Source organism: Bombina bombina, chromosome 6 (assembly GCF_027579735.1).
Source record: "Bombina bombina isolate aBomBom1 chromosome 6, aBomBom1.pri, whole genome shotgun sequence".
NCBI lineage: Eukaryota > Metazoa > Chordata > Amphibia > Anura > Bombinatoridae > Bombina > Bombina bombina.
Window position 1 is genome coordinate 702,310,622 of NC_069504.1, and position 20,093 is coordinate 702,330,714.

The window sequence follows — 20,093 nt, forward strand, 5'->3', positions numbered from 1 at the left end:
CTTTTTAGGTTTACTTTGATTTAACATATTTGTTTTTACTATTGGAGTACCATTTCACATCCCATTAATCTCAGACCCATATTTCCCTAAAAGGCTTCATAACCTTCCATGATTGCCATCATGAAATAATATATTTGAGTCGTTTCACATGCACTAGCCCCATCTCACACTTACAGAAGCGACAGATTCCACAAACAGCATTACTGCACTCATCCAACATTAAAACAGACTGACTCTTCATTTTAAATAAACACAGTGAATCTTTAGAGTCACAAAAAACTGCATTTTAGTTAACAAAAAAAATAAAATAAAATAATAAAAAAAAAAATATACATAAAATGAGAATATAATTCTCATCTGAGCAAAGGTGCAAGCAGACGGCTTTACACTAAATACACTGCAGTTTTACCATAGGAAACATTACATCACAAATACCGATATACAGACCCAGAATTAAACTGGAGCCTAGTGGTGTGCCCTACTGTACAAAACAGGGAAGAAGGGGTTAAAAGGATGATCATGAATAGACGCTAACTCCCCTCCCGTAGGAGCTTGCACTCCAACCTTTCCCTTTAACTTCAGAGAGGAAATTACTTTTGCAGCCCCTCTGATTTTTTCAAGTGTTAAATTAGGCACAGTTAAAGGCTTCGCCAAGTGTCCACATTAGTGCGACAAAAGCTAGATTAACCCCTTGCCAGCACCTTTCCTCAAAGGTTTCGCCCTATAAAAAGGTTGCTCCTTTCCCGATCTTAATTTTATCCAGTTTCTGTGCCAGCTTTTGAATTTCATTACTATATTTCATTGTGTCCTGGATTTGTTTTTCAGGGACAATTTCGAAAACGCGGAATGTTTAAATCAGACAACTAGATTTCATTACTGTGTTTTCTATTCATTTGACAGAGCTAAAGCTGTTGTAGCAATGTACGTGCAGCTGCCTTAGACTTGAATCTCTTAAATTTATGACTTGTTGGTTTGATAAGATTAAAATCAATCTACTATGCTAAACCTTTCACTTGCAGCAAAACAGGAAAAGGGGGACATCTAATTAATAAAAAGTCAATTTGCCACAAAATATTTGCAAAGTTTAAAGTGGTTAAACATAATCCCCTCAATGTTTTCAGATCATTTGAAGCTAGTCCCCCTCCCCCCATACACTATTGCACAATGTATAAACAAGTGCAAAAAAATAATCTGCAAGTGACAGGTGTAAATGGTAGGAGAATTAGAAAATGTATACAAAATGCAGACCTAGCAGTCTTGTGTCTGCCTCTGTTCAAGAAATATCCTCTACCCCTCATTGCTTATATAAAAATAATTGCCAGGCTCTATTAACTTCAGTGCAGGAGATGTAGGGTTAGGAGTATGTAATCAATTGCTAGGAGTAGGAGAAAATGGAACTTGAGTAAGAACTGTAGATATTGCACACAAACATATGTCCTGTCTTTGTAATCACTGGAGCTAAATTAAATGTTTTAGTGAATTAGATTAGCTCTCTGCCTTTTCTATGAACCGGGAATGGATAAATAACCAAGTTAGTTTTATCACAATCTCCATGCCTATGAAAATATGATGTGACCCTGGCACTTTCCCTTCTTCCATAGGGCTGCACTAGGGCTATTTCACGTTGGTGACTTGACTTCCATTCCTTGTTTTGGACTCTATTCTGCGGATTTGACTCTTGCCTGCTCTAGCTGGGAAGGAGTCAAAACATTTCATTCCTTTATCATCCCCACCTCCCACCCTTCTCTGCTCTATATTCCCCCTCCCCCCTCCCAGTAATAGATCCCGCTGTGGTCTGGCTCCATCAGTAGGTCCCTGCTCCCTCCCTACAAGGCTAATGATTTGATTCTAAGGTCCATCCCCCCTCATGCTCAGTAAAAACCAGTCATTAAAAAGATCCACGTTTGGAGAAGGACGGGTGTAGTGTTTTGTGTTTCGCCTTCCCACTCCTCCCTGAGGTTCCTGTGGATTTGGGGTGGAGAAAGTAGGGGGGTCTGGAGTGGAAGGATGGTTCTGGCCCTGGACACTGTTCCCTACAACCCTTCTAGACACCGGATGAGTGGGACGTGAGACACCAATCTTCCCAATGACCTCATGGACCAAACAGGAACCTAAAATGAAAAAAAGAAAAGAAAAATAAATATTGGGAGAAAAATAAAAAAAAAATGTAAATACATACAATAGTTTTTTTTATAATTTTTTTTTTTAAAGTAATTTAATCTTGATTGTAAATTCCCACGTGAATAGGGCCCTCAATTCCCCCTGTATTTGTCTGTAAAATTTTGTCTTTTATTGTTAAGTTTCTCCGTTGTACTTTTATCCTTGCACCCATGGGCAGCGCTGCGGAATCTGTTGGCACTTTATAAATAAATAATAATAATAATGTCCTAACTTTTCAATAAGTACCTAGGCTTTAACTTAATTCTAGACAACCAGCCCTAGCCTTGGCTACAAACAATGACAACTAATAAACACACCTACACTAATTCATGCTTACCTCCCACTCGGGGTTTGTATTTATCGGATTCCACTCACTCTACACTCCGTAGAACGCAGCCAGACGCTCCTTCAGCAGAGGGGGGAACTGTTCAGAGAACTGGTTCCAGTTTTCTTCCCCAACCTGCTCTTTAAAACCGTGCAGAATCTGGCAGAGGGAAGGAAACACACATTCGTGGTTGGTTATCTGTATTGTCAGATTGTGTTCCCCTTCCAAAATGTAATTTTTGTTTAAAAATAAATAAAAGAATTCTAATAATAATGGTGGTGGTAAAGAGTGCATATCTTTATTGGCCCAATATACACTTCTCACCGTGGATACAAAGACTATTATACCGTTTAGAGTTAACACCCTGCAACCCAGACTTTACTTTGTAATAATAATCTTCGCCTTACTTATAAGTTAAAGTTGGTCATTCTGGATGGTAGGTATTACTTTACATGCTATAATTCTTGTGTGCTCCATAAGATTAGACCTATTTCAGATATATGTGATGTGTTTGATCTTTGGGTGTTACCCTTCTTGCCCTAATATAGTGTAAAAATCAGAAGGATACCCAAGTACTTAAAGGGACAATCAACACCACAATTTTAGTTATTTAAAAAAAGAAAGATAATCCCTTTATTACTCATTCCCCAGTTTTGCATAACCAACAGTTATAAAAACACATTTTACCTATGTAATTACCTTGCATCTAAGCCTCTGTAGACTGCCCTCTTATTTCAGTTTGACAGACTTGCATTTTAGCCAGTGCTCACGCCACTATAAATTCACATGAGTAAACTCGATGTTATCTATGTGACACACATGAACTAATGCCCTCTAGTGGTGACAAACTCAAAATGCTTTGATTAGAGGCACCCTTCAAGGGCTAAGAAATTAGCATATGAACCTCCTAGGTTTAGCTTTAAACTAAGAATAACAAGAAAACAAAGCAAAATTGGTGATAAAAGTAAATTGCAAAGTTGTTTAAAATTTCATGCCCTATTTGAATCATGAAAGTTTTTTTGGGACTTTACTGTCCCTTTAAGGAGTTTTTTTTTTTTTTCTTTTTCTCCCTTCCTCACAGGCTAGAAGATTTGCCTTGAACTTGAAAAACTAAGTAATGTAGTGAAGTGAGCTCACCATTTCATGAGCGGTACTTGGCTATTGCCATTTCTTTTTCCTTCTTCTAATTCTTAAAAAACATCTACATTCCTTATTTTAGGTACTAAAGTAAATAAATTATATTTTTTGGAAGAAAAAAAATTAAAATAAAAAACCCCAAAAGGGTGGGCATCATGGACTCTTGCCAATATGAAAGAAATTAATTTATCAGGTAAGTTCTTACATAAATTATGTTTTCTTTCATGTAATTGGCAAGAGTCCATGAGCTAGTGACAAATGGGATAGCAATACCCAAGATGTGGAACTCCATGGAAAAGTCACTAGAGGGAGGGATAAAAATAAAAAACAGCCATTTTCCGCTGAAAAAAATAATCCACAACCCAAAATATAAGTTAATTCTCATGAAATGAAAAAACTTAAAACATAAACAGAAGAATCAAACTGAAACCGCTGCCTGAATAACTTTTCTACCAAAAACTGCTTCCGAAGAAGCAAATACATCAAAACGGTAGAATTTAGTATATGTATGCAAAGAAGAGCAGGTTGCTGCTTTGCAAATGCTTCATTCTTAAAAGCCCAAGAAGTGGAAAATGATCTAGTAGAATGAGCTGTAATTCTATGAGGAGGGGCTTGACCCGACTCCAAATAAGCTTGATGAATCAAAAGCTTTAACCACAATGCCAAGGAAACGGCAGAAGCCTACTGACCTTTCCTAGAACCAGAAAAGATAACAAATAGACTAGAAGTCATCCTGAAATCTTTAGTATCTTCAACATAATATTTCAAAGCTCCTACCACATCCAAAGAATGTAAGGATTTCTCCAAAGAATTCTTAGGATTAGGACACAAGGAAGGGACAACAATTTCTCTATTAATGTTGTTAGAATTCACAACCTTAGGTAAGAATTTAAATGAAGTACGGAAAAAACGCCTTATCGTGATGAAAAATTAGAAAAGGAGATTCACAAGAGAGAGCGGATAATTCAGAAACTCTTCTAGCAGAAGAAATGGCCAAAAGGAACAACACTTTCCAAGAAAGTAGTTTAATGTCCAAAGAATGCATAGGCTCAAAAGGAGGAGCCTGTTAAGCCTTCAAAACCAAATTAAGACTCCAAGGAGGAGAGATTGATTTAACAACAGGCTTGATACGAATCAAAGCCTGTACAAAACAGTGAAATTAGACAGAAAGAGCAGAGATTTGTCCCTTCAAGGAACTTGCAGACAAACCCTTATCCAAACCATCCTGAAGAAACTGTAAAACTCTAGGAATTCTGAAAGAATGCCAAGCGAATTTATGAGAAGAACACCATGAAATATGTCTTCCAAACTCGATAAATCTTTCTAGAAACAGAGCCTGTAACATAGTATTAATCACTGAGCCAGAGAAACCTCTATGACTAAGCACTAGGTGTCCAATTTCCATACCTTCAAATTTAATGATTTGAGATCCTGATGGAAAAACGGACATTGAGACAGAAGGTCCGGCCTTAACGGAAAAGGGCCAAGGTTGGCAACTGAACATCAGAACAAGATCCGCATACCAAAACCTGTGAGGCCATGCTGGAGCTACCAGCAATACAAACGACTGTTCCATGATGATTTTGGAGATCACTCTTGGAAGAACTAGAGGCGGGAAAATATAAGAAAGGTTGGTAACACCAAGGAAGTGTCAACGCATCCACTGCTTCCGCCTAAAGATCCCTGGACAGGTACCTGGGAAGTTTCTTGTTTAGATGAGAAGCCATCAAATCTATTTCTGGGAGACCCCACATCTGAACAATCTGAGAAAACACATCTGGATGGAGGGACCACTCCCCCGGATGTAAAAGTAAAGTCTGACGGCTGAGATAATCCGCTTCCCAATTGTCTACACCTGGGATATGTACCGCAGAAATTAAACACGAGCTGGATTCCGCCCAAGAAAGTAATCGAGATACTTCTTTCATAGCTAGGGGACTGAGTCCCACCCTGATGATTGATATATGCCACAGCTGTGATATTGTCTGTCTGAAAGCAAATGAACGGTTCTCTCTTGAACAGAGGCCAAGCCTGAAGAGCCCTGAAAATTGCACTGAGTTCCAAAATATTGCCTATAAATACACCCCTCACAACACCCACAATTCAGTTTAACGACTAGCCAAGCAGTGAGGTGATAAAGAAAGGAGTAGAAAGCATCAAAGGAAATTTGGAAATAAAATTGTGCCTTATACAAAAAATCATAACCACCATAAAAAGGGTGGACCTCATGGACTCTTGCCAATATGAAAGAAATGAATTTATCAGGTAAGTTCTTACATAAATTATGTTTTCTTTCATGTAATTGGCAAGAGTCCATGAGCTAGTGGGATATCAATACCCAAGATGTGGATCTCCACTCAAGAGTCACTAGAGGGGGAGGGAATAAAAATAAAAAACAGCCATATTCCGCTGAAAAAAATTAATCCACAACCCAAAAAAAAAAAAAAAAAAGTTTATTTTCATTTTTGAAAGAAAAAAACTTAAATCAAAAGCAGAAGAATCAAACTGAAACAGCTGCCTGAAGAACTTTTCTACCAAAAACTGCTTCCGAAGAAGCAAATACATCAAAACGGTAGAATTTAGTAAATGTATGCAAAGAGGACCAAGTTGCCGCTTTGCAAATCTGATCAACTGAAGCTTCATTCTTAAAAGCCCACAAAGTGGAGACTGATCTAGTAGAATGAGCTGTAATTCTCTGAGGCGGGGCCTGACCAGACTCTAAATAAGCTTGATGAATCAAAAGTTTCAACCAAGAAGACAAGGAAATAGCAAAAGCCTTCTGACCTTTCCTAGGACCAGAAAATAAAACAAATAGACTGGAAGTCTTCCTGAAATCTTTAGTAGCTTCCACATAATATTTCAAAGCTCTTACCACATCCAAAGAATGTAAGGATCTTTCCAAAGAATTCTTAGGATTAGGACACAAGGAAGGGACAACAATTTCTCTACTAATGTTAGAATTCACAACCTTAGGTAAAAATTGAAAAGAAGTCTGCAAAACTGCCTTATCCTGATGAAAAATCAGAAAAGGAGATTCACAAGAAAGAGCAGATAACTCAGAAACTCTTCTGGCAGAAGAGATTGCCAAAAGGAACAAAACTTTCCAAGAAAGTAGTTTAATGTCCAAAAAATGCATAGGTTCAAATGGAGGAGCCTGTAAAGCCTTCAGAACGAAATTAAGACTCCAAGGAGGAGAAATTGATTTAATAACAGGCTTAAGCCTGTACAAAACAGTGTATATCAGGAAGTATAGCAATCTTTCTGTGAAATAAAACAGAAAGAGTGGAGATTTGTCCATTCAAGGAACTTGCAGACAAACCTTTATCCAAACCATCCTGAAGAAACTGTAAAATTCTAGGAATTCTAAGAGAATGCCAGGAGAATTAATGAGAACACCATGAAATGCAAGTCTTCCAAACTCTATAATAAATCTTTCTAGAGACAGATTTACGAGCTTGTAACATAGTATTAATCACTGAGTCAGAGAAACCTCTATGACTTAGTACTAAGCGTTCAATTTCCATACCTTCAAATTTAATGATTTGAGATCCGGATGGAAAAACGGACCTCGAGATAGGTCTGGCCGTAACTGAAGTGGCCAAGGCGGGCAACTGGACATCCGAACCAGATCCGCATATCAAAACCTGTGTGGCCATGCTGGAGCCACCAACAACACAAATGATTGTTCCATGATGATTTTGGAGATCACACTTGGAAGGAGAACTAGAGGCGGGAAAATGTAAGCAGGATGATAACACCAAGGAAGTGTCAGCGCATCCACTGCTTCCGCCTGAACATCCCTGGACAGGTATCTGGGAAGTTTCTTGTTTAGATGAGAGGCCATGAGATCTATCTCTGGACGACCCCACATCTGAAGAATCTGAGAAAACACATCTGGATGGAGAGACCACTCCCCTGGATGTAAAGTCTGGCGGCTGAGATAATCTACCTCCAAATTGTCTACACCTGGGAAATGTACCGCAGAGATTATACAGGAGCTGGATTCCGCCCAAGTAAGTATCCGAGATACTTCTTTCATAGCTTGGGGACTGCGAGTCCCACCCTGATGATTGACATATGCCACTGTTGTGATATTGTTTGTCTGAAAACAAATGAACGGTTCTCTCTTTAACAGAGGCCAAAACTGAAGAGCTCTGAGAATTGCACGGAGTTCTAAAATATTTATTGGTAATCTCGCCTCTTGAGATTTCCAAACCCCTTGTGCTGTCAGAGATCCCCAAACAGCTCCCTAACCTGAAAGACTCGCATCTGTTGTGATCACAGTCCAGGTTGGCCGAACAAAAGAAGCCCCTTGAACTAAACAATGGTGATCTATCCACCATGTCAGAGAGTGTCGTACATTGGGATTTAAGGATATTAATTGTGATATATTTGTATAATCCCTGCACCATTGATTCAGCATACAAAGCTGTAGAGGTCGCATGTGAAAACGAGCAAAGGGGTTTGCGTCCGATGCTGCAGTCATGAGACCTAAAACTTCCATGCACAAAGCCACCGAAGGGAATGACAGACTGAAGGTGCCGGCAGGCTGCAATGAATTTTTAACGTCTCTTGTCTGTTAGATTCAGTGTCCATGACTCTATCTCTATCTGGAAACCTAAAAAGGTGACCCTTGTCTGAGGAATCAAGAAACTTTTTGGTAAATTGATCCTCCAACCATGTTTCCGAAGAAACAACACTAGTTGATTCGTGTGAGATTCTGCAGTAGGTAAAGACTGAGCTAGTACCAAGATATCGTCCAAATAAGGAAACATCGCAATACCCTGTTCTCTGATTACAGAGAGTAGGGCACCCAGAACCTTCAAAAAGATTCTTGGAGCTGTTGCTAGGCCAAATGGAAGGGCAACAAATTGGTAATGCTTGTTTAGAAAAGAGAATCTCAGAAACTGATAATGTTCTGGATGAATCGGAATATGAAGGTATGCATCCTGCAAGTCTTTTGTGGACATATAATGTCCTCGCTGAACAAAATGCAGACTAGTCCTTATAGTCACCATCTTGAAAGTTGGTACTCTTACATGATGATTCAAAATTTTCAGAACCAGAACTGGTCTGAATAAATTTTCCTTCTTTGGGACAATGAATAGATTTGATTAAAACCCCAAACCTTGTTACTGAAGAGGAACTGGCATGATTACCCCTTAAGACTCCAGGTCTGAAACACACTTCAGGAAAGCCTGAGCTTTTACTGGATTTGCTGGGATATGTGAGAGAAAAAAAATCTTCTCACAGGAGGTCTTACTCTGAATCCTATTTGATACCCTTGAGAGACAATGCTCTGAATGCATTGATTTTGGACAGATTTTATCCAAATATCCTTGAAAAACCTTAATCTGCCCCCTACCAGCTGAGCTGGAATGAGGGCCGCACCTTCATGCGGACTTAGGGGCAGACTTTGGTTTCCTAAATGGCTTGGATTTATTCCAATTTGAGGAAGTCTTCCAATTGGAAGCAGATTCCTTGGGGGGGGATTAAGTTTTTGTTCCTTATTCTGACGAAAAGAACGAAAACGGTTAAAAGCCTTAGATTTACCCTTAGTTTTTTTTATCCTGTGGCAGAAAAACTCCCTTTCCCCCAGTGACAGTTGAAATAATAGAATCCAACTGAGAACCAAATAAATTATTACCTTGGAAAGAGAGATAGTAATCTAGATTTAGATGTCATATCAGCATTGCAAGATTTAAGCCACAAAGCTCTTCTAGCTAATATAGCTAAAGACATGGATCTAACATTAATTTTGATAATATCAAAAATGGCATCACCAATAAAATGATTAGCATATTGCAGTAAGCGAATAATGCTAGATAAGTCAGAATCCAATTCCTGTTGCGCTAAATTCTCCAACCAGAAAGTTGATGCAGCCGCAACATCAGCCAAAGAAATTGCAGGTTTAAGAAGATGACCTGAATATAAATAGGCCTTCCTTAGATAAGATTCAAGCTTCCTATCTAAAAGGATCCTTAAAGGGATGGTAATTGGCCGAATATATTATCAATATTTTACAGTCTTCTTCAATGTGCACACGAATTTTCCATTTAAACATTATATAGCCATTTACTTACAATGGAATAATAAAGAATATCTCTGTTCCCTGAAATCGCCAGCCCCCCGGGACGTCACATCCATTTTTCTTTTTTTTGTCCAATGATCAATCCTGGCGCTAGACAGGCTTCCTTCAATGCAATTTTATTTGCGCATGTGCATTAACGAGCAATCCTAGCAATCCTAACATCCAATAAACAGTTTCTAAATTCGAAGACGATTTTGCTCGTGCATGTTACATGTGACGCATGCGTGTCTTGTTACTTTCCACACAGCACGCTAAAGTAAGCACTGTATCGTATACTATTACTATACGATTCATAGTTTACTTTGAACAGTGCCAGTAATTACATAGCTGAATTCTACATGTTAAATTCTTTTAATACCAACACATTTTTCCTACATCTTTCCAATTATAAAAAAAGTTATATATCTGATTTGCAATTACTATATTTATTATGTAAAAATAATTGAAATATTTTGCTTGCACACTCGATTCACATACTTGATCTACATAAAATATATATTGATATATATCGCTCGCACACTCGATCCACACAAAGTTTGCGATCACACTGAACCAAGTAAACATTGAATCTCGCGTGAAAAATAATGTCGGGAGCGAGCGAACCCTCTGACGTGTAGAGGGGTGAAGACAGGACAAAGCAGACAATATTTAGTGAAAAATCTAAGAGGGGCGGAGCGAGGCGGAGAGATGCGGCGCAACAAGGTTTTTATAAATTTACATTCAAATACATATATAAAAAAAATATGATAATGCGGTTGATTATTTTGTATATATACTAATGTAAATATGTAATTGTCAAATAAATGAGTTTACCATCACTTTAAACGAAGTACTATCTTCCATAGGAATAGTGGTACGTTAAGCAAGAGTAGAAATAGCCCCATCAACTTTGGGGATTTTTTCCTAAAACTCTATAGATTTTGCTAGTAAAGGATACAATTTTTTAAACCTTGAAGAAGGAATAAAAGTAGTACCTGGCTTATTCCATTCCTTAGAAATCATATCAGAAATAGCCTCAGGAATAGGAAAAACCCCTGGAGAAACCACAGGTGGTTTAAAAACAGCATTTAAACGTTTATTAGACTGAACGTCAAGAGGACTGGTTACCTCACTATCCAAAGTAATTAACACTTTTTTAAATAAAGAACGCATATACTCTATTTTAAATAAATAAATAGATTTGTCAGTGTCAATGTCTGAGGAAGGATCCTCTGTACCAGATAGATCCTCATCAGAAGAAGATAAATTATTATGTTGCTGGTCATTTGAAATTTTATCAACTAAATGAGAAGTTTTAAAAGACCTTTTACGTTTATTAGAAGGTGGAAATGCAGACAAAGCCTTCAAGATAGAATCAGAAACAAATGCTTTAAAATTTACAGGTATATCATGCACATTAGAAGTTGAAGGAACTGCAACTGGCAATGTACTATTACTGATGGATACACTATCTGCATGTAAAAGTTTATCATGACAACTATTACAAATGACATTCAGCGAAATACTTTCAACACTTTTACAACAAATGCACTTAGCTTTGGTAGAATCGATGTCAGGCAGCAATGTTCCAGCAGAAACTTCTGAGGCAGGATCAGATTGAGACATCTTGCAAAATGTAAGAGAAAAAACAACATATAAAGCAAAATTATCTATTTCCTTATATGACAGTTTCAGGAAGGAAAAAATGCAAATAGCATAGGGCTCTGATAGAGAAAAAAGCAAGAGGCAAACATCAATGGGGTATTGAAATAATTAAAGTTTGGCCAAGTATGACGCACAACGTAACTTTTTTGGCGCCAAAAATAACTGGAAATGACACTCGCGTCACTAATGACACAACCATGTGAAAGGTATCTGCATCAAGTATGACACCGGAAATGACAAAGCTGCGTCAGACGTATTTTTTCGCGCAAGAAATATCGCGCCAAGAATGACGCAATAAAGTTTAGCATTTGACGCACCCGCGGGCCTAATGCCGCCCGCAATTTGCAAGAAGTAGTCAATTGAAAAAAGACTAAACCCCAGGTAAGAAAAACATTTCTTTAAAAGATGTTAATATTTCCCAAATATGAAACTGACAGTCTGCAGAAGGAAATACATGAACCTGACTCAAGGCAAATATAAGTACAATACATATATTTAGAACTTTATATAAATGCATAAAGTGCCAAACCATAGCTGAGAGTGTCTTAAAAGGCCATTATACACTCATTTTTTCTTTGCATAAATGATTTGTAGATGATCTATTTATAAAGCCCATAAAGTTTTTTTTTTTTTTTAAATTTATAATTTTGCTTATTTTTAAATAACATTGCTCTGATTTTCAGACTCCTAACCAAGCCCCAAAGTTTTATGTGAATACTGTCAGCTACCTTCTCCAGCTTGCTCCTGTTTGTGTAAAGGGTCTTTTCATATGCAAAAGATGGGGGAGGGGGGGAGGGTCTTATTTCCCACCTGCAGTGGGCTTTCCAACTGCCTTTTTAACTGAGCTAAACTGAGAGCTTCTAAGTACGTTTTTAAACCATTTTATACTAGATTTTTATATCAGTATCTGTGCATCTTATTCTTTATAGTAGTGTCTATTACATGCCGTTATATGAAAATGAGTGTATACTGTCCCTTTAAGTAATGAAAACATACTTACCAAAAGACACCCATCCACATATAGCAGATAGCCAAACCAGTACTGAAACAGTTATCAGTAGAGGTAATGTAATATGAGCGTATATCGTCGATCTGAAAAGGGAGGTAGGAGATGAATCTCTACGACCGATAACAGAGAACCTATGAAATAGACCCCCATTAGGGAAATCATTGTATTCAATAAGCGATACTCCCTTCACGTCCCTCTGACATTCGCTGTACTCTGAGAGGAATCGGGCTTCAACAATGCTGAGAAGCGCATATCAACGTAGAAATCTTAGCACAAACTTACTTCACCAACTCCATAGGAGGCAAAGTTTGTAAAACTGAATTGTGGGTGTGGTGAGGGGTGTATTTATAGGCATTTTGAGGTTTGGGAAACTTTGCCCCTCCTGGTAGGATTGTATATCCCATACGTCACTAGCTCATGGACTCTTGCCAATTACATGAAAGAAATGATCATTTTCCTTATATGACAGTTTCAGGAATGGGAAAAAAATGCAAACAGCATAGCCCTCTGAGCATAGAAAAAGGCAAGGAGCATATAGGAAGTGGGGTTTATATAAATAAATTTATAAAAAAAAATGGACTCTTACCAATTACATGAAAGAAAGACCTTTTACATTTATTAGAAGGCGGGATGGCAGACAAAGCCTTCTGAATAGAATCAGAAATAAATTCTTTTAAATTTACAGGTACATCTTGTGCATTAGATGTTGAGGGAACAGCAACAGGTAATGAACAACTGATGGATACATTCTCTGCATGTAAAAGTTTATCATGACAACTATTACAAACCACAGCTGGAGAAATAACCTTCACAAGTTTACAACAAATGCACTTAGCTTTGGTAGAACTGTTATCAGTCAGCAGGGTTCCAACAGTGATTTCTGAGATAGGATCAAATTGAGACATCTTGCAAATATAAGAGAAAAAAAACAAACATATAAAGCAAAAATATCAATCTCCTTATATGGCAGTTTCAGGAATGGGAAAAATGCAGCATAGCCCTCTGATAGAGAAAAAAAAGACAAGAGGCATATAGGAATGGGGTCTTAAATAATGAAAAGATATGGCGCCAAGTATGACGCACACAAACAGAAAAATATTTTTTGGCGCCAATAACGTACGGAAATTACACAATCGTGTCACAGATGACGCAACCTTGTGAAAGACTCGGCGTCAACTAAGACGCCGGAAATGACGAATATGCGTCAATGAACGCAACTTCGAGCCAAAAAAAATCTTTCGCCAAGTATGACACAATAAACTTTGGCATTTTGCGCCCGCAAATTTAAAAGACTGTCAATTTAAAAAAAAAAAAAGAAAAAAAAAAAAGACTAAACCCCAGGCAAGAAATACATTTTCCTAAAAAATGCATTTCCCAGATATGAAACTGACAGTCTGCAAAAGGAAATATACTGAAAACCTGAATCATGGCAAATACAAGTACAAAACATATATTTAGAACTTTATATAAATACATAAAGTGCCAAACCATAGCTGAGAGTGTCTTAAGTAATGAAAACATGCTTACCAAAAGACACCCATCCACATATAGCAGATAGCCAAACCAGTACTGAAACGGTCATCAGTAGAGGTAATGGAATATGAAAGTATATTGTCGACCTGAAAAGGGAGGTAGGAGATTAATCTCTACGACCGATAACAGAGAACCTATGAAATAGATTCCCGTGAGGAAAACCATTGCATTCAATAGGTGATGCTCCCTTCACATCCCTCTGACATTCACTGTACTCTGAGAGGAATTGGGCTTCAAAATGCTGAGAAGCGCATATCAACGTAGAAACCTTAGCACAAACTTACTTCACCACCTCCATAGGAGGCAAAGTTAGTAAAACTGAATTGTGGGTGTGGTGAGGGGTGTATTTATAGGCATTTTGAGGTTTGGGAAACTTTGCCCTCCTGGTAGGATTGTATATCCCATACGTCACTAGATCATGGACTCTTGCCAATTACATGAAAGAAATAAAATGTATGCTTACCTGATAAATTGCTTTCCCGACATGGAGAGTCCACGGCGTCATTCCAATTACTAGTGGGATATACAACTCCTGGCCAGCAGGAGAAAGCAAAAAGCACCCCAGCAAAGCTGTTAAAGTGAAGGTAAAGTTTGCCGGTTGTCTCACCTTTACTATATTACTGACATACTATATAGTGTGATCGCTATTTTTTAAAAAATTATTTCAATCTGTATTATTGTATTTATAACTAATGATTTTTACGTATTTTGCTGGTCTTCGCTCCTCCCTCCATCAATTTCCGGATTTTACAGTCTCTTATGTACAGAGCGGTCCCACCCGCTCTATTCGTACATCAAATGCGCGTTCTCGATTGCCTGACAAAGTGTGCATGCGCACACCTCGGCTTCTCTTCTATTTGCGCCTGCGTGAGTGAAAGTGTTTGCAAAGTTAAAAAAAAGGACTTACTTGCGATAGAATGAAAAGAAAGTGAAGCGCTTGTTCGATATGTAATAAAACAGGTTGCAGCCGCAGTAACTGTTTCAATTTGTTTTTAAATAGAGGAAGGAGTCATTGTTTGCTGGTCTCTTTCCTAATTGCGCATGCGCTAAACTGGAGCGAGCCCGGGTAGGAAGTATAAGGAAATAATGCCAACGCATGCGCACAACTTACAGCATTGTTCTGACGTCAAATGACGGCCGCCTAACGGCCAGACTCACTATTGGCTGGTTCAAGAACGTGACCGGACCAAACCCCCCCCCCCCCCCCCCCAAAAAAAAACGGGCTGTTTGGAAACTATTCGGAATTGCAAACAAACAGGCTTATAACTCTGTAAATATAATAAAATAATTAAAATGATTAATTAAAGTTCCTCTAATTTTATAAGTATTTACATTGCCAATAATCGAAACAGGCAAAGTTTACCTTCACTTTAAGTGTAACTTTCCTTAACCATAATCCCCATTCATTCAGCCGAAGGAAAATGGAAAAAGAAGAAACAAGGGTGAAAAGTTGCCTGAGGTTTACTCAAAAAAAAACAACTGAATTATAATTAAGAGAGGGCAGGGTCGTGGAATCTCCATGTCCGAAAGGAAATTTATCAGGTAAGCATAAATTTTGTTTCTTTCCTATGACATGGAGAATCCACAACGTCATTCCAATTACAGGTAGAAGAGAAGAAGGCGCCACAATGGTGCACGATCAGTGGTACTAGGTCATCACACGCACATATAAGTTGTACTTACAAAGTATAAAGCACTTGAGAAGTGCCACAGAAGCCTTCTGGACCTTTTTTTAGCTGCCCAGATAGCTATCCTCTCGGACTTGGAGGTATGAAAGAACTCCAAAAAAGAGTAATGACAAATTATCCGTGTTCAGCAGTTCAATATCCGTGTCCAAAAGCTGTAATGTAAGTACTGCTCACAAAGCAGACTGTGTAGAAAGACTACAGATATAAATCCAAAGAATGGGATATGATACTTTGCATACATTCAGTCATGATGCCCAATAATATAAAACAATGTGGCTTTATTAAAATGTGATTATATCACACAACTAGTTTCCTGGTCTTGCTGACCGCTTCATCAGGTGTATATTCACAAAATAGAAATCACAACTTAAAAACTAATCTCGGCGTCTAATGCAGAGTAGTGCGCATGCATATCCCAATGTCCAATGTGGTGCCGAGCAGTGACTGGCTTCTACTACAGTTAGAATGTTAGTTCTTGGTCCACACATAACTAGAGTATTAGATTATTTATCAGTTTAGATAGTACTATCACTTTTTTTCTCCCATTATGTTCAGTTATCCTCCATATTTTAGGCCCTATAGACCCTTGTGCAACCTTATTTTATATGTTTTTTCTAGGTGGTTGCCAATGGTATTTGTCTTATAATTATGATTGCCATTATATATGGGTTTGATATTGAGTATACGCTTGGTCCATTATATATTATAGTATTGGGGTCTTTTTTGGACACCTATTTTTATCATATTTTATTCTATGTCGTCATCCAGTGGGTGGGCTTCCAGTGTTTTACAACAAATATTTGTCAGTGACCATCTAGTTCCCCATCAGCGTTTTATATTACAATATTATGCTTGTATTATATTATATATATTTTTTATTTTTATATTTTATCTTTTATATGATGTAGACACTATCTTGTATATGTATGGAGCTTATACGATGGGTCATTTAATCATATACACATTTTATACATTTTACAGTTGTGTATAATTTGTAGTAATGTGATATTTGTTTAGTAGTGGTCTACGTACGCATCTACCTGCCAGTGTTGTAAGTGTTGAGCTGTGGACGGCTTCATTGCCTCCCCTTTTTTCTTTATTATTTTTATCGCTCATAGCTCATTTGAATCTGAGGTATAGATCTGTACATTTACACCACTAGATATCATTGCAGGCAATATGGACTTATATAGATTAAATACTCGGCATTTGATTTTAATCACCGTTCTAAGAAACCTGCACTGTTACTGGTAGGTGTGTCAGTTATCACCGACGCATTTGGGCTCTTTATCCAATAAGGTAAAAGCCGGTCACTGCTCGGCACCGCATTGGACATTGGGATATGCATGCGCACTACTCGGCAATAGACGCCGAGATTAGTTTTTAAGTTGTGATTTCTATTTTGTGAATATACACCTGATGAAGTGGTCAGCAAGAACGGGAAACACGTTTATATCTGCAGTCTTTCTACACCATCTGCTTTGTGAGCAGTACTTTTATTACAGCTTTTGAACACGGATCATATGTCATTACTCTTTTTTGGAGTTCCCTCATACCTACAAGTACGAGAGGATAGCTATCTGGGCAGCTAAAAAAGGTCCATTAGAGGTTTCTGTGGCACTTCAAGTGCTTGAGACTTTGTAAGTACAACTTGTATGTGCGTGTGACGACCTAGTACCACTGATCGTGCACCATCGTGGCGCCTTCTTCTCTTCTACCTCTCTATAGATCTACTTGCTCGTTTGCCATCAAGCTTTTGGAAGGAGTTTTGCAGCCCAAGGTCACCTTACAACTCGGATTGTTCAAACCAAGACTGCATAAGGAACTACACTTGATCTTCTTGGGACTTATCAAGGAAACTATCACTATATAAAAGTGATCACGTTTTATATATTAATTATTACTGTAATAGCTATATATCACATGCCATTAGAATGATCTGGGCCTGTGTACTCACTGTTCCTCAGCACTCTATACAGTCACACACTGTTTGACACTCATTTATTAAAGGGACACTGAACCCAAAAATTTTCCTTTCGTGATTCAGATAGAGCATGTAATTTTAAGAAACTTTCTAATTTAATCCTATTATCAATTTTTCTTTGTTCTCTTGCTATCTTTACTTGAAAAATAAGGCATCTAAGCTTTTTTCTTGGTTCAGAACTATGGATAGCTCTGTTTTATTGGTGGATGAATTTATCCACCAATCAGCAAGGACAACCCAGGTTGTTCACAAGAAATGGGCCGGCATCTAAACTTACATTCTTGCATTTCAAATAAAGATACCAAGAGAATGAAGACAATTTGATAATAGAAGTAAATTAGAAAGTTGCTTAAAATGTCATGCTCTATCTAAATCACGAAAGAAAACATTTGCGTACAGTGTCCCTTTAATAGAAACTTTGTTGCATATTGTGAATTACTAATATATTTAAAAATAGAAACCGACACATATCTGAGTTGTGCACACATTTTTTATATTCGCACTTGTTTTATCCATTGTAAATCAAGACCTTGTCACAGGGTTCTTGATTTTGTATTTATAGTAGGCGCATTTAACTTATTTTTTATGTCATTCCAATTACTAGTGGGAACCAATACCCAAGATAGAGGACACAGAATAAACAGGGAGGGAGAAAAAGGCAGGAGGACCTAAACAGAAGGCACCACCGCTTGAAGAACCTCTCTCCTCAGAAGCCTCAGACGACGCAAAAGTATAAAAAATTAGGAAAAAGTATGCAGAGGGGACCATGTAGCCGCCTTGCAAATCTGTTCCACAGAAGCTTAGTTTTTGAAAGCCCAAGAAGAGGAGACAGCCCTAATGGAATGAGCCGTAATTCTCTCCGGAGGCTGCTGTCCAGCAGTCTCATAAGTCAAACTTCTCAACGAGAGAAGAGAAGTAGTAGTAACCTTCTGAACATTACGCTTTCCAAAGAAAACAACAAACAGGGCAGAAGATTGCCGAAAATCTTTAGTAGCCTTTAAGTGTGTGCACAACATCCAAGTTATGCAAAAGACATTCCTTATGAGAAGGATTAGGACAAAAAGGAGGAACAACAATTTCCTGATTATTGTTTAGATCCGACACCACGGTAGGGAGAAACAATAATTTAGTACGAAGGCCCGCCTTAACTGCATGAAAAAAAAAAGGTACGGGGAATCACTGAAGAGCTGAAAGCTCAGAACTCTGCGAGCGGAAGAAATAGCAAGGAGAAAACAAAACCTTCAATAACAACTTTATATCAACAACATGCATCGAATCAAACGGAGCCTGCTGCAAAACTAAGAACTAGGTTAAGGCTCCAAGGAGGAGCAACAGGAGTAAACACCAGCCCGATTCTGACCAGGGCCTGAACAAAAGCTTGGACATCTGGTAATTCCCACTATACTAAATGTATTAACCCCTAAACCTAAGTCTAACCCTAACACCCCCTAACTTAAATATAATTTAAATAAATCTAAATAAATCTAAATAAATCTAAATAAAATTACTATCATTAAAGGACCAGTCAACACAGTAGATTTGCATAATCAACAAATGCAAGATAACAAGACAATGCAATAGCACTTAGCCTGAACTTCAAATGAGTAGTAGATTTTTTTTGACAATTTTAAAAGTTATGTATTTTTCCACTCTCCCTGTACCATGTGACAGCCATCAGACAATCACAAATGCATACACGTACCATGTGACAGCCATCAGACAATCACAAATGCATACACGTACCATGTGACAGCAATCAGCAATTCGCACATGCATACACACTTTTTCTTGCACATGCTCAATAGGAGCTGGTGACTCAAAGTTTGAATATAAAAAGACTGTGCACATTTTGTTAATGGAAGTAAATTAGAAAGTTGTTTACAATTGCATGCTCTATCTGAATAATGAAAGTTTAATTTTGATTGAGTGTCCCTTTAACTACATTATTCCTATTTAAAACTAAATACTTACCTATAAAATAAACCCTAAGCTAGCTACAATATAACTAATAATTACATTGTATCTAGCTCAGGGTTTATTTTTATTTTACAGGCAAGATTGTATTTATTTTACTAGGTAAAATAATAGAATAGAATTATTAACTATTTAATAACTACCTAGCTAAAATAAATACAAAAGTACCTGTAAAATAAAACCTAACCTAAGTTACAATAACACCTAACACTACACTATAATTAAATACATTTACTAAATTAAATACAATTACCTAAATTAAATTAGCTAAAGTACAAAAACAAACACTAAATTACATAAAATAAACAAATTACAGATATTTAAACTAATTACACCTAATCTAATAGCCCTATCAAAATAAAAAAAAAACCCTAGCCTAAACTACCAATAGTCCTTAAAAGGGCCTACAAAAGAGCTAACTGCCCTTTTAAGGGCAATGCCCATCCAAATGCCCTTTTCAGGGCAATGGGGAGCTTAGGTTTTTTTTTGTTAGTATTTTATTTGGGGGGTTGTTTGTGTGCGTGGTGGGTTTTACTGTTGGGTGGGTT

General features: G+C 37.6%; 1 protein-coding gene across 1 annotated transcript in view; it reads right to left on the bottom strand.

Moving 5' to 3' along the window:
- Positions 1-269: 269 nt before the first annotated feature.
- TNPO2 (transportin 2) overlaps positions 270-20,093 on the bottom strand; it is a gene marked incomplete in the record, with an annotated part of 104,793 nt that continues 84,969 nt past the window's right edge. The window contains 2 exon segments of the mRNA XM_053717838.1: positions 270-2,111; positions 2,498-2,644. Coding sequence (XP_053573813.1) covers positions 2,537-2,644 — 108 coding nt within the window.